This window comes from Bremia lactucae, linkage group LG18, assembly GCF_004359215.1.
Source record: "Bremia lactucae strain SF5 linkage group LG18, whole genome shotgun sequence".
NCBI classification, from domain to species: Eukaryota; Oomycota; class Peronosporomycetes; order Peronosporales; family Peronosporaceae; genus Bremia; species Bremia lactucae.
Window position 1 is genome coordinate 1641859 of NC_090627.1, and position 13658 is coordinate 1655516.

Below are 13658 nucleotides of genomic sequence, written 5' to 3' on the forward strand. Positions count from 1 at the left end.
GCAATAGAGAATGCTTTACATTTGTGAGGTTTTTTAGCAACCGGAGTGATCAGTAGTCTTCACATGAAATCTTTTGGCGCTTCCTTACCTTAGATACTGCGAGCGACGTGACTTCGATAGCGATGTCTCCATAATGCGCGTATAGAGCGATAAGCGGAGATCGCGAAGGCAGAAGACAAGCTAGTGGCGATGACGTGATTCTTCTCCATTTAAAAGCATGTTGGAATCTCCTAGCTCGCTCTTGCATGATTTAAATTATAAGCGCGCAAGCCGATTCCTTTGCGAAACCATACCGCAAATTTTAAGATAATCATGACACGAAATAGCAAGACGACGGTACTGGAATTCTCAACATCAATCCTACATTACAGACTTCATTATCTGCTCCAAATGCGCTTAATAAAATAGGATTCGCGACGTCAATTTAGTCGCGAGTTTGTTGCATTTAAAGCTCGCCGTATGGTCAAGGATTTTCGTGTTTAAAGTAAGCAAACGTGCTTGACTAAAGGTACGAAAAGAGCAGTGAACGAGCTTAATGTGTGAGAGACAGCAAACAAAACGCAAATCTAAAAGAGCATGCGCCGACAGAATAAGAGCACTTTTCAGTCGCTTCTGACCATAAGTCCTTAACACCAGGTGAGCCAATCGCCTCCTGCAGTTACTTCACCTATGGGCTCAAAAATTCCGAGCAGCCACGAATACTCCCCACATCCTCTCGTTACGCAGCATGAAGCTACAGAAGCAAGGCAACAACCCTTTCGGTAAGACTGAGAAACATTTACACCTCCATCGCAGTAGCGCGTTTGCTCGAAGTTCGTCTGGCACGCGCCGTGCAACTGGCAAATCACGATCGTCAGAAGCTTCGCGAGCTCGTTTAAGAGCTCGAAATTGACGCTTGCGACGTCCAACAAGGAGTTCAAAACGGTTGCGATTGAAACAATCGTATCGCAACGAGACGAACGCAACTAAAACAGGACGAACAGGCACTGTCTCACAAAGGAGCAACATAACCTCTAGATTAGAATTGTTTTTTAATTTTCATAACGCGTTATCTACGCACGGCAGTTTTCAATGTAAAGGACCATAATATCTGTCGCTCCGACGTCATGGAGTTGGTCCATGACATTCGATACGTCCTTGACTTCGACCATTGCCGACACCGCATAGCCCCCACCCACAAGTCCATTGATCGTAGGTGAGCGACGACCTGGCGTGATTGTGCTCACTTTGTCAAGCAAGTCCTTGTCGACATTATACGTCACCATGCGGTACTTGGTGGCGGTTATGTAACCTAAAATACGTTGGTGAACCTTGTCCACAAGATCTTGATGCGCCGTATGAGGATTGGCAATCAATACGGCTTCAGTCGTTAATATCGTCGATAAAAGCTCGAGCCCCGCGGCTTTCATGGTCGTACCCGTCTCAACAAGGTCTACGATGCCATCCGCGAGGCCTAGCGAGCACGCGGCTTCGACGGATCCCGAGACGTACTTGATCTTGGTACGTCCCGTGATCTCTGTCTCGAATTGTTTAAAGTAATCCCGAGTGACATTTGGGAAGGACGTGACGATGCGTTTGCCGGCCAAGAACTTGGGAGAGGTAATCGCATCTTTAACGGGGGTTTGTACCCCTAGGGTACATTGGCCAAAGCCCAGCAGTTGTAACTCATTAACATTCGTGCGACTTTCGGCAACGATGTCTTGACCGGTAATACCGAGGTCCAACTTGCCTTCCCCCACGTATGTGGCAATGTCCGAAGCTGGGAGAAATACGAGGGTAACAGGGAGACTCGAACATAGCGCAATGTCGACACGATTTGGTCGATAATAATCTAAACCTGCACCCATTAGTAGCTTGAGAATCTTGTCGTGAAGGCGACCTTTCTTAGGCACGGCAAATAATAGCCGCTCGTCCGACATGATCTATACGATCGGGGTTGATGAATGGCCGTACCGGTACTCAATCGCTTTTGTATTGAATCGACCGGTTTGCGCAATCACAGCTTTAAAGTAAACGAACTTAACTAGTAAAGTCAGAGAACATTACCAAAGCGCACTTGGCCGGTGCCCGCAACATGGACGACGGGGAATTCCTGCGGCTCCTGGAACGCTATCCAGTCGTGCGTAAGAAGACTCACTGCCGTGTACAATGGAATGATATGGTGCGCAAATCAATGTCGCTTTGTTACTGCTGTAGAGATGGTTCTTAGAATACAAACCAGTGTAGCAGTCGTGCTAACACGTGGCCTATGGACTGGGTTCTCGGATTACAGTACGACGACGAGCCGGCGGCAACGCAGCCTGCTAGCTCTGGTATTTTCCTCACGACAGGACAAGAGAGCAAGATTGAGTTGACAGACTCCTTGGAGGATGCAATAGAGAAATTCCTAGCTCCGTATTTCTCGTCTAGTGAGACAGCAAAGGTCCACCAGGAGCTCGAAAAGGTGCCGACGGCGTTTACAAGCTTGCAAAATCATCAACTAATTTTATATGACATTGTTATGATCAATAGCTATTGCAAGACTTTGTGTCGGGCTTAAATTTGGAGAATGTCAATGACTTGTGCGCCCAGTTTAATCCTCAATAAAGTTGACACGGTTAGCAGCGGGCTGAAGTCTTTCATTTCACATTAAGTTTTGTATTGCTGGGAAAGATCATGACGCTAGAATCGAAATTAGAAATAAGTAATGTAGCCAAGAATACGATAGCATCGCCTCCGTACCTGCCGAAATGCATGCGTTTGTACAGGATCGAGGAAGGGCGACGTGCTCCAGAAAATCACGAGCGTACGCAACTCCTCTGTTGTACTCTGAAATGAAATCCGTCGTAAGAGTATTTCCTATCAAAGCAAGGGTATTTTAATCACATGAATACTCGAACCACTTTTCCTTTTTAACGTACAATGTGCTGATACTCTGCTTCAAACGTTGCCAACTCTTGATTAAGCATCTGATAGTAGTCCACAGGCCGTAACGTCGTTGAAATCACATGCTCGACGTCATCCCTCCCGTGTACCACTATACACATTAGTATACATCATACTGCCTCCACACTCGCCACGCACCCATGTCCCTTGCTTGTGCTTGTAAACGATACATTTCGTCCAGGAGCTCCTCAAAGCCTCGCGAGAGCTCCTGGACTTGCTGCAATAAATCTTCCGCCACCCACGGATCAATCTCTACATTCTTCCCAAGCCCCTGTAGCACCACCGCGTCCTTCTCTCTAGCATCCGTTCGCAAGGCGGCCGCTTGTGCGTCTCGAAGCGCCACTACCGCTGTCTGAAACCTTTCAATCGTGGCACTTGCCTTCCGTTCCCGATCAAGCCAGACTGTCCCTTTCTCCTGCATGCGTAGAAATAGTTTCGAGATCCTCACCGCATCCGTGTCAACGCCACGTGACGCGTCGTTCTCGCCCACAATTGTCCTCTTCTTCCTAGCCATTTAACCCGGCACAGTCCACTTAAGTACGAGCGTAATCACGATGCGTGTGCGACTCGTATGGGTCTTACTGCTCTCCCTCGCGTCCCACGAGGCTGTCGACGCCAACGACAACCCCACGGCGTCGACGTCTCGTGCCTCTACACGTGATCAAGACGCTGTGATTCAAAAGATTCGAGGCCTTCGAAATGAAGGCATGAAACTCAATGATGCGCATAATTTTCGAGGCGCGATCGAGAAGCTACGTGATGCGATAGCCGCTCTACATGACCGTGTCTTTGGAGAAGCACGTCAAACAATCACCGATGCTTCCGAAATTTCACAGGACGCTGCTCTCTACGCTCAGATTCTTAACGACTATGGTTCTGTCTTAATTCGTGCGAAACAGTACGACGAAGCGATTGAAGTCCTCGAAGATTCCATTGCGATGGTCCAAAAGATCTACGGCGATAGCCATCCGTCGCTTAGTCTTTCGCTTCGTAGCTTAGCCGAGGCGTACATGGCCAAGAAAGAGTACAAGATGGCGATTAAACGGTACAAGACGTTGCGAAAACACGTCAAGCGAGGACTCGGAGCGACGCACGAAGCGTACATAGAGGCCTCGCTGAAAATTGCCGAGGGGTACAAAAAGTTACACAAGAATGAAAAGACACTCGAAGTTTTGGAAAACGCGGTCAAGGCTCAAGGAAGTGAGCCAAATGGCTTGACCACGGGCGTTGCCGAGCTGTATATGGAGCTCTCGACTGCCTATGTAGCCATGAACGACATTGAAAAAGCGCTTCGAGCTGCAGGAACTGCAAATGTCATTTTCTTGCAACGGGACGGTAAAGACTCCTTGTCGTATGCCTTTAGTTTAAATGCATTGGCAGGCGTCAAGATGCGTCAAAAGGAAGTGGACGAAGCCATTCAATTGCTTGAACAAGCTCATCGCATTGCTGTGAGCATTTATGGGGAAAAGGATGCGATTACTATTGCAAGCGCCAAGACGCTGAGAGAGGTGAAGGAGCACAAAATGGACTTGCAGACCTCGAAAGATGAATTGTAACCATTTTGAAGGGCTTGCATTGTTAAAACGTTATAAACCTTGCTAGTTTTAATCAGTTGCCATTGAGTTTTTTACTATTGTCGGATTTATTTTGTTACGTGCTAAAGTTGCCCTTACGTTACACAGTCCCTGTTAGGCACTTTGTGGACTTCAGGGGTGGTCAATCACTTAAATAAAGTGATTAAACCACATTACTTGGGTCTGGTTCACATTGTGCCCACCCTTGTGTATGTGATGCACATAGGTGTATTCACATTAGGAAGGATGACGCCTAGCGTCATCCGTTACGCAAGTATCGAGAAAGATACGCTCGCAAGACATATTAGTGTTGTCTACAGAAATGACATTTTATTATTGGTTAAAAACAGGNGCTACGGGCGTGAGCGTCACGTTAAGCGGACCTTTGACAGGAAACATGATGGAGAATTCGTACGTAAGAAGCCACGGATCGTCCACAGTCGTGACGTCAAACTTGCTCAAGAGTGTTGCAAGGGTCATTTTCATTTCCATCATGGCAAATCGCAGGCCGAGACACACGTGCTGACCAGCTCCGAAGGTGCTAAATGCAAAAGGCGAGAACACACGAAGCTTCTTTGTGTCTGGATCAATCATCCGCTCGGGTTGAAACGCAAGTGCGTCGTGGCCCCACGTAATGGGATTGCGTCCATTGCAATAGGACGACACCATGATCGTCTGGCCCTTTTGAATAAACGTGCCATCCCGTAACGTCGTGTCTTGCATGCACTCGCGCGCGAGGAAGCCCGTGGATGGCGTCAAGCGCAAGTTTTCTTTAATCGCTGCTTCGAGGTACACAAGATGTCGCACGTGTTCGGCCTTTGCGACACGAATGGCTCCTGTCAAAAGGCCCGGGACGTTTTGTTGCATTTCGTCGCGAATTTTACGCAAAACCTTTGGATAGCGATTCATCATGATGATAAACCAGCACATGCTATGCGCGTGTTGTCTACAGAAATGACATTTTATTATTGGTTAAAAACAGGGCTTCCCAGACAAAGGTCGTGGTGACTCGAAGAACGAGTACCGGACAGATTAGGACGATCAAAGTCACGTCTAAACGAGTGACCTTTCGATCAGTCTCTAATAAAGAGGACGGTCCTTCGAACAAGGTGTTCGAGGCCGTCAAAGACGAAATTGCGGAGGCTTCCTTAGTTGAGGTGCTCCGGCAAGTCTTTAAATTTGCCAAGGAAATAGTATAATCCCGGAGATGTCGTGGGAGACTATCCTAGCCGAATGAAAGGATGGAAAGATCTACAAGTAGTCACAGCAGTTCCAGAAGAGAAGTGGGTGGACTGTTGCTCGTCGTCCACAATGGACGAAATTGTTTTAGAAACGGACAAAAAGAAACGGTAGGCTGATCAAGGCCGGGATGCCTTGAAAGACAGTCCGTAATTTGAGATTATGTGGAAACATTGCGATGTGTTTCCAGAAGTAGTGCCGAGCCGCCTACCAGCAGATAGGGGCATCGGGCACGAAATTGACCTCGAACCTGGCACCAAGTATTGTGTGACCAGGCAATGGCCGTTGCCGAAAGAACAAGTCGATTATATCGATGAGCTCTTCGACAAGCGCCTCATTGCAGCCCGACATTTTGTGTGCGTAAAGCCACAGGGATGGCGCGTGGTTCATGCTAACAATAAGCTGAACACGGCGACCATACCGGCGCAAACGCTGATCCCGCGGTAACATGTTTGTTGAGCTCCATGAGAAAGTCAACTATCTTATCCGTGTTGGATTTAAAGGATGCCTACTAGCAGGAACTCATGAGAGAGTCCGATGTAGCCAAAATAATTGTAAGCATCCCAAGCAATATGCTTTAGGAGTGGCGTGTGATGCCCCAAGGTTTGAAAAACGCACCAGCGACATTCGACCGAGTGGTGGCTCATGTGATGCGTCAGCACCGTGCCTAGTGCCTCATTGCTTTGACGATGTATTCGTGCATAGTAGGTCCGAGGATGGCCTGACCGCAATAGAGTCGCCCAAACGTCATTAAGACGCTGTGTTGCAGACTCTGAAGGACGCCCAGTTGTACGTCAACTTGCAAAAGTGCGCCATTGGGGTCTTTAAGATACCCGTGCTGGGCTGCATCGTAGATACACATGGTGTACGAGCTGACCCGGACAAGATGAAATCGGTGAATGAATGGCCAATCCCCAACATGTGAAGGATTTGCGCCAATTCCTAGGGCTCGCCAATTACTTGCATAAATACAGCCAGAATCATGCGGAGCAAACCAAACCATTATCTGGCCTCCTTCAAAAGATCGCAGAATGGGTTTTGGTTCAAAGAACAAGAAGATGCGTTCACATTAGTGAAGCATGCTCTTGTTGAGGCAGCGTCGTCTGCGATGCAAGTAATTTTGCAATTGGCAGCGCCTCATGCAGAAGGATGACGGCGGCGTTGACCGTGTCATCTCTTATCAGTCCCGGCTTTCGAAAGCCGCGGAACAAAATTACCCTGTGCATAACAAGGAGCTGCTCTCAATATAGTAGGCTCTTGTTAAGTTTCGAGTGTAACTATTGGCCACTGAACTATTTCTGGTTCATACGGATCACACATCACTGCGGACCGCAATTAGCTCACCGCACCTCTCGCCTAGAATGGCAAGATGGTTTACATTCTTCTCTGAATTCAATTTCAAAAATGAATACAAGCCGGGTAAGTCTAATGTCTTGGCTGACGCTTTATCGCCAGACCAGACTTCGAGGTAAGACACCAGGAGTGCTAAAGCACAATTTCAGCCGTCAACGTTACCAGCCATGAAGGCATACCACGTGACGAGCTCATTAGCCTCTGAAAAAATATAAGAGAGCTACAGTCAGGACGATTATTGAAGCCTGCTATTGGATCACTTTGGTGGACAAAAGTAACCTTTTCGTCGCACCTGCACGCTAAGCTAAATCGCTTAAGCTTCAGCGATGGCGTGTTCTGTCACCTTGTGATCCCTTGAGAGTCTATGTGCCTCATGAAACAGATCTTAATCTGATGACCCTTCACGATCTCCATGATGCATCATCTAGTGAGCATCTAGGCCGTGAATAGACATTCTTATGAGTGTCAGAGGAACTTTGGTGGCCACACCTATATATATGGGTGGCCAACTGTGTTCGCTCTTGCGAACAGTGTTAGCTTATTTAGCCCGCACCGTCCAGCAGTGCGCCACTGAAGCCGCTACCAATTCCAACGATGGTGTATTTAGCACCATGTAAAACATCGATCACAGGCAACGAATCAGCTCTCTTGTTCCTAGATCATGTATACCGACTACACGGGATGCCCGAAACCAAAGTATCGGACTAGGATCTACGCTTTACGTCTGGTTTCTGGCGACATGTGTTTGAGCTGCTAGGTAGCAAGTTCCACATGTCGACCGCAGATCGTTCCCAGACCGATGGCCAAACATACGTGCCAATCGGATCGTGGCGAATGTCTTACGCGCGATAGCAACTCCCAAAGAATGGAGCAAACAATTGCCCTTTGTGGGGTTCGCTACTAATACTAGTGTCCACGCCGGTATGGGTGAGAACGGTTTTATATTAACGGACTGCGCCATCCTTGGACGCCAGTCTCGTTTGTGCGCAGCCCGAGTCTTAGTGGGGAGGGCCCCTCACTGTGCTCGGTGCGAAAGAGAAACATAGTTTTGTCAATATGACGATGAGCCGCGAAGGTATCATCTTAACGATAGAAACTTGCCCTAGTGACCCTGCCATTTAAGCAGTGGTCAATAACGCTACATCCTATGACCGACCTATCGGCGGTGTCATAGGCGAGTTTGATGCTAAAAGCGTGAGGGAGGCTCAACGCTTTGTGGATGAGCGATTAGCCATCACGCGAAAATTTTGCGATCGCAAGCGCACAGGACAAGCAAAAAGAATATGCGGACAAATAAGGTCGCAAAAATAATGAACGCTTAGAGTGGGTGAAAATGTACTATTAAGTACTGCTACCCTACCTAAAAATGCAATATCTAAACAATCTGAAGGTACTACGAAGTTGTTGCCGAGTTTCATTGGGCCCTTTTTACGGTGGTAGAAGAGGTTCGAGACCTAAATTATAGGCTCATTCTTCCCCCGTATGTGAAGACGCACCCCGTATTTTACGTGGGTCGTCTGAAACGGTATGTAGACCCAAATGAGGTCACATAGCCCCATCCGTCTAAGGAGACCGATGGTGCCCGGACGAGGATACTTTCCTAGACATTAATATTCACAGCAGAATAAAACCCTGTCGATATCAGACAATTTTTAAATCCTAGATCGACTAGACAGTCGATCGTAGAGGATCTTGCTATGGTTGCGCAACCATTGCTTGAGGCATTTGTGGGATACTTTCTGAATAAATCTAGGAATAAGTCCTTCTTATTCCGAGGAAATATGTTTCCGAATAGCTAAGAAAATAAGTCTCCAGAAAACTGTGACAATAAGTTCAAAAAAGTTTTGAGACACTGAATGTCTTGGTTAATAACGGGTTAGTGAAGGCGCTTATACACTTTTCTCCGAAGTTAATTTTGGAGATACACTACTGCCAACACTGGGACCGAAACGATTTTTGCATGACATGCAAATAGGCAAAGTCAAGCTGATCCGCGCACTTGACACAGATGAAGAGTACGTGGCCTATATTCGGTCGGCAAGTGTATTTTTTTAGAAATGAACGAGTTCTCAGCAGCTCATCGATGGGCGAAAGCGCCTTCCGTCAGAAGTCTCGAATCAAACGTCTTGCGTATGAATCTGAGTCGTTAAAGGTCTGCATTCAGGGCTCGAGCCGAGCTTTTGGATCTGAAACAGGCAAAGCGCGATGTTCAAGCTCGGAGTCGTTAAAGGTCTGCATTCAGGGCTCGAGCCGAGCTTCTGCATTTGAAACAGGCAAAGCGCGATGTTCAAGCTTATGCCCAACATACACGATATCTTGTAAATTGTTTCATGTGTAATTCAATAGATGAACATCACAGGTAACTGTGTTTATTAGAGGACTTATAGACGGTCCTGTTATGACTCACCTGTTCCGGCTTGAATCGGAGACGCAGACCAAGCAATCTCTGAATTGGAACACGAGGACTTCAGCCTTAAACAGACTTTCGTCCTATCCGGAGCTTATCATTCTCAGAGACGCAAAGAAAACGGAGGTCTTGAGCTCATGGACCTCTCGTATTTAGAGAGCGAGAAACTTCGCTCTTCAAAATATAAACCATTGCAAGAATGCATTCGTTGTCAAAAGATGGGCCACTACGCCTATAAGTGTAATCCCGCAGGCCCAGTGTCTAAAGCACTGAGCAAAACGATCGTTCTCCCGCTAGGAACACCGGAGGACGCGGATATAGTGCTGTTGCAAAATCGCTACGGCGATGCGGATCGTAAAAAAACGGTCGGGTTAGTAGGTGCGGAGCGCCCTACTGATCCAGCAATGTCAAAAGATTTTTTTGCAGATCTTTCGACTTAACTTGCAACACTAATGGACAGCGTTCCTTTGAGGATATCAAGCAAAGATTGATGCAATCGACAATCCTGGCAATTGCTTACCAAGACAGGCCGTTCCATGTGATCTGTGACTCCAGCGATTTTGCAGACGTAAAAGCATTAGCGACGATATTAAGTCGTTATGGCTCATATTCCAAAGAGAAGTTTTACTCCGCGAAGAGAGACAACCATTTCGCGATTCGTTGCGAGAGGTGTGGTCTGTTTACGACCGTGCGAGAAGACCCATGGTCCGCATACACAATGAACGGCCTATCTCGCACGAGATAGACCCTAAACTTAGCTAGTGCATATTTTATGGTAAGGACTTTTTTTGTCATGCATTGAAGAATTGCGTTCAGCTGGTTGAAGCTGATGCGTTTGATAGCAGCCGACGCGATCTGTGCCGTCTGTGTCATATTATATTAACGCACAGCCGATGGCCCGATATTGAGCCGGCTTCAGTACAACAGTGATGACAAGCCCACTGTTTCATCGATAGTGTTCCGTCGTCAATATTACGTGACAACGTTAGAAGAGACTATCCAGAAGATAAGGCTCTTAAAGGGTTGATGGATTTCCTTAAAGTCCATCACAACAATCCTTGACAGGTTTGTCGATATTGTATCGATCCTCAACGAATCGATACACAACACGCAACAGTTTACTGTATTACACAGCCATTGCTGGTGACACACCTCGTGTCGTCATTTCCACTCATAATGCTTTGCGTTTATGCATCATGTAAGAGTGTCACGATGCACCATTAAGAGTTCATTGCGGACGTGAGAAGATTTGTGTCACGATAAGTCGCGGCTTCTGGTGGCCGCACTATCCGCAATTACATACGTGCTTGCGAAGTTTGTTACGGGTGAAGCCAAGTGCTTCATGCCGTGCTCCATTATGATATCTGCCTGTTCCGGCAGAGTGTTGGTAGTCCGTATCGTCGGACTTCGTTGTTGAATTTCCCGAAGAAGATCAGAAGAATAAATGTATTCTTGTGTTTGTTGATCGTTTCAGCAAGAAGGTACATCTTGCCGCAGTCCAGGAGTCGATCACAGCTAAATGCTATGCTCGTATCTTTGTTGACACGATATTTCGACTCCATGGGTTACCCCGTGAACTAGTCTCGGATTGAGACTCCCGATTCACGGCGAAGTTTTGGCAATCTGTGTTCAAGTCACTTGGAACACAGTTGAAATATCAACTTCGGTCCATCCTGAAACAGATGGTCAGACAGAACATGCATATCGTATCCGCGATGAAATTCTTCGCGGACACATCCACTCTTTTATGAGTTGAGGTGAGTTCTTGCCGATCAACATTCAGTGTATGCTTCTACGAAGCATACACCGTTTTTTTGTGAATAGCTTATGTCAATGCGACGGATATTTAGTTGATTTATTAACATTGAAGTAGTGATAGCAATAATAATATTATTGACTTTGATAACAATGCAGAAAGACTTATTAATTAAAACAAAAATATTAGTGATTATAATAATGCTCTCACTAATGAGGAGAACGACATCTCCGCAATGTGCACCGGTCGCACTGAAGACAAAAACAAAACCGAGTCAGCAAAAGAGTTCCTGCTGGCTAAAAAAGCAGTGGTCCGCTTCGTAAGGCAACGTACCAAACAACACCCCTCATCATCTACCTCTATATTTATGAGAGCTCAACCACTCTCAGCAACCAGTGTGTGCACAATTAGTGTGACATCACACGGCGCCAGACATGCAGGCAAAACCAATTGGTCATCTGCAAAGACACCCACACAATGACGCACGAAGCGCATGCGCAGTAATAAAACGCCGTCGTCGCCTAGCGCCACAGTTACACGCAGGAAGCTGCTGCTGTCGTGCTGCTAATTGGGCTGAACAATCCATCCCACTTGCGCAGTGAGGATGTAGATCCGTCACTCATTGAAAACTACAATGAGTCGACACGGCTGCCATCACCTCATAGTAGTGATGAGCACAGCGAGCTAATGGGAAGGGTGATTGCGCTTTATTGCCCCTCCAAATTTTACCTATTGCTCCTATGTGAAGACGCCCAACGTTGCGAAGACAAATTTGCCTTACGTCACCAAGGCAACTGTCTCGTCGTCTGCGCCAATCAACGTAGCAACCGTTCATGAAGCATTGTCCATAGATGTGCAGCTGCTTCTCAAATGGGTAAAACCCTAACATCTGTCGTCCATACCATCATACACAATGGGTCTGACGCAGAAGAGCCTGAGCGTAAAGCTCAACCGACGGTGCTGAGCGTGTCTAGTCGGTATCACAAGCCAGTCGCATTGAACGTGGCGATGTGACTGGTGGCATACCACTGATGCCACCTCCATCCGAATGACCTTATTCGGATGAAATGAGTGCGCCGCTTCTAGAGCGCGCTACTCTAGATGCATATAATCCTAATGGCGTCTATAGCTCGTGGAAGGCTCAGGAAAAATCACTCGGCCGTGTAGCATTAAAATGAATCAATCGACCAATACGTCGCTGAATTTCTGCGCCACCTATAGCCACATTCCGATGAAGCGAAACGACGGTCGCAGCGAACCAACTTCGCTTGTTTGCGATATGGGCGGTACTGTACCTCTTGTTTCTTTTCACGTTGCGTCTTCAGATTCATTCGGAACTAGCGGAGCGACAACTGGTGCCCTTTCTCATAGGAAGACACCAGGCTCGGTGCTTCGACGCGCAGAGCGTCGAACAGTTCCCAAGAGTCGAAACTCTTCGGGTATCCTCTTCACTGGACGAGACTTTGAAGCTTTTTTTGCGCGGAGCGGTGTGCAACTAACCTTCCAACTATGAAGCACTGGTTCCCTGCAGCATCCATCAGTGCAGGCGGCCCCCGATATGAGCGGTGATTTCGCCCACCTACTCTCGGCAGCCTATTTCGCTTCCGTTCAGTCGCAGGTGCTGAGCGCTGCTGAAGGACGGATCGGGGATCTCGAAATTCATCTCGCAACTGACTTCGGATCCTCACGATGTCCGGTTGCCAGATATATGAAAGGCTGAAATTCGGCTGGACTTTTTGGAATAGCAGGTGTTGATAGGCTCGCGTCTAGTCCGCAGTCCTCCCCGCTCTCCAAGCCCGTATCCGATGGGAGGCGTTTTTCGGAGGAAAGGCTTTACTTTTTCTCGTCGCCATCTGTCTCCTTAGACGGATGGGGGCATGTAATATTTTGTGGATCAACATACCGTTTCAGACGACCCACGTAAAAGACGAAGTGCGTCGTCATATACGTCGGGAGTGTGAGCCTATAAATAAGGTCTCCAACCTACTCCACCACCGTAAACGGCACGATGAAACGCGACTATAATTTCGTAGTACCTCTAGGAAAGACAGAAACTGCATTTTTAGAGAGTGTGGGAGTACTTAAGAGTACTGTTTCTCCTACTCTGAAGCGTCTATTGTTTTTGCAACCATTTTGGTCTGCATATTGTTTCTGCTTGTCCTGTGTGTTTGCCATCGTCATCGTCTTTTCGAGTGATGGTTAATCGCTTATCCACAAAGCCTTGAGTCTCGCTTACGCTTTAAGCATCAAACTTGCTTATGAAATCACCGAGAGGTCGGTCATAGGACGTAGTTGGCAATAACGAAACATCATTATCGTTTTAAGAGCACAGGCATTTCTTCCCGTGACTCCATACTGACTGACCAGTGCTACACCGACAGGGTCACAAGGGAAAGTTTCGTCG

General features: G+C 47.3%; 3 protein-coding genes across 3 annotated transcripts; 1 reads left to right on the forward strand and 2 right to left on the reverse strand.

Moving 5' to 3' along the window:
* Positions 1-675: 675 nt before the first annotated feature.
* Positions 676-1919, reverse strand: CCR75_000187 (uncharacterized protein; the record flags this gene model as incomplete). Its single annotated transcript, XM_067958295.1, has 3 exons — positions 676-733; positions 785-986; positions 1061-1919. The coding sequence occupies 3 exons, from the start codon at positions 1917-1919 to the stop codon at positions 676-678; spliced, it is 1119 nt and encodes a 372-aa protein (XP_067819619.1).
* Positions 1920-1961: 42 nt separating this feature from the next.
* Positions 1962-4536, reverse strand: CCR75_000185 (uncharacterized protein). The gene is made up of 5 exons (XM_067958293.1): positions 3064-4536; positions 2901-3016; positions 2722-2808; positions 2512-2661; positions 1962-2443 (listed from the first exon to the last, which is right to left on the reverse strand). The coding sequence occupies exons 1-4, from the start codon at positions 3437-3439 to the stop codon at positions 2629-2631; spliced, it is 612 nt and encodes a 203-aa protein (XP_067819621.1). The 5' UTR covers positions 3440-4536; the 3' UTR covers positions 1962-2443; positions 2512-2628.
* CCR75_000186 (uncharacterized protein) lies at positions 2075-2586 on the forward strand (the record flags this gene model as incomplete). The annotated part of the gene is made up of 3 exons (XM_067958294.1): positions 2075-2161; positions 2210-2443; positions 2512-2586. 3 exons carry the CDS (start codon positions 2075-2077, stop codon positions 2584-2586), a joined length of 396 nt encoding a protein of 131 aa, XP_067819618.1.
* Positions 4537-13658: the final 9122 nt, after the last annotated feature.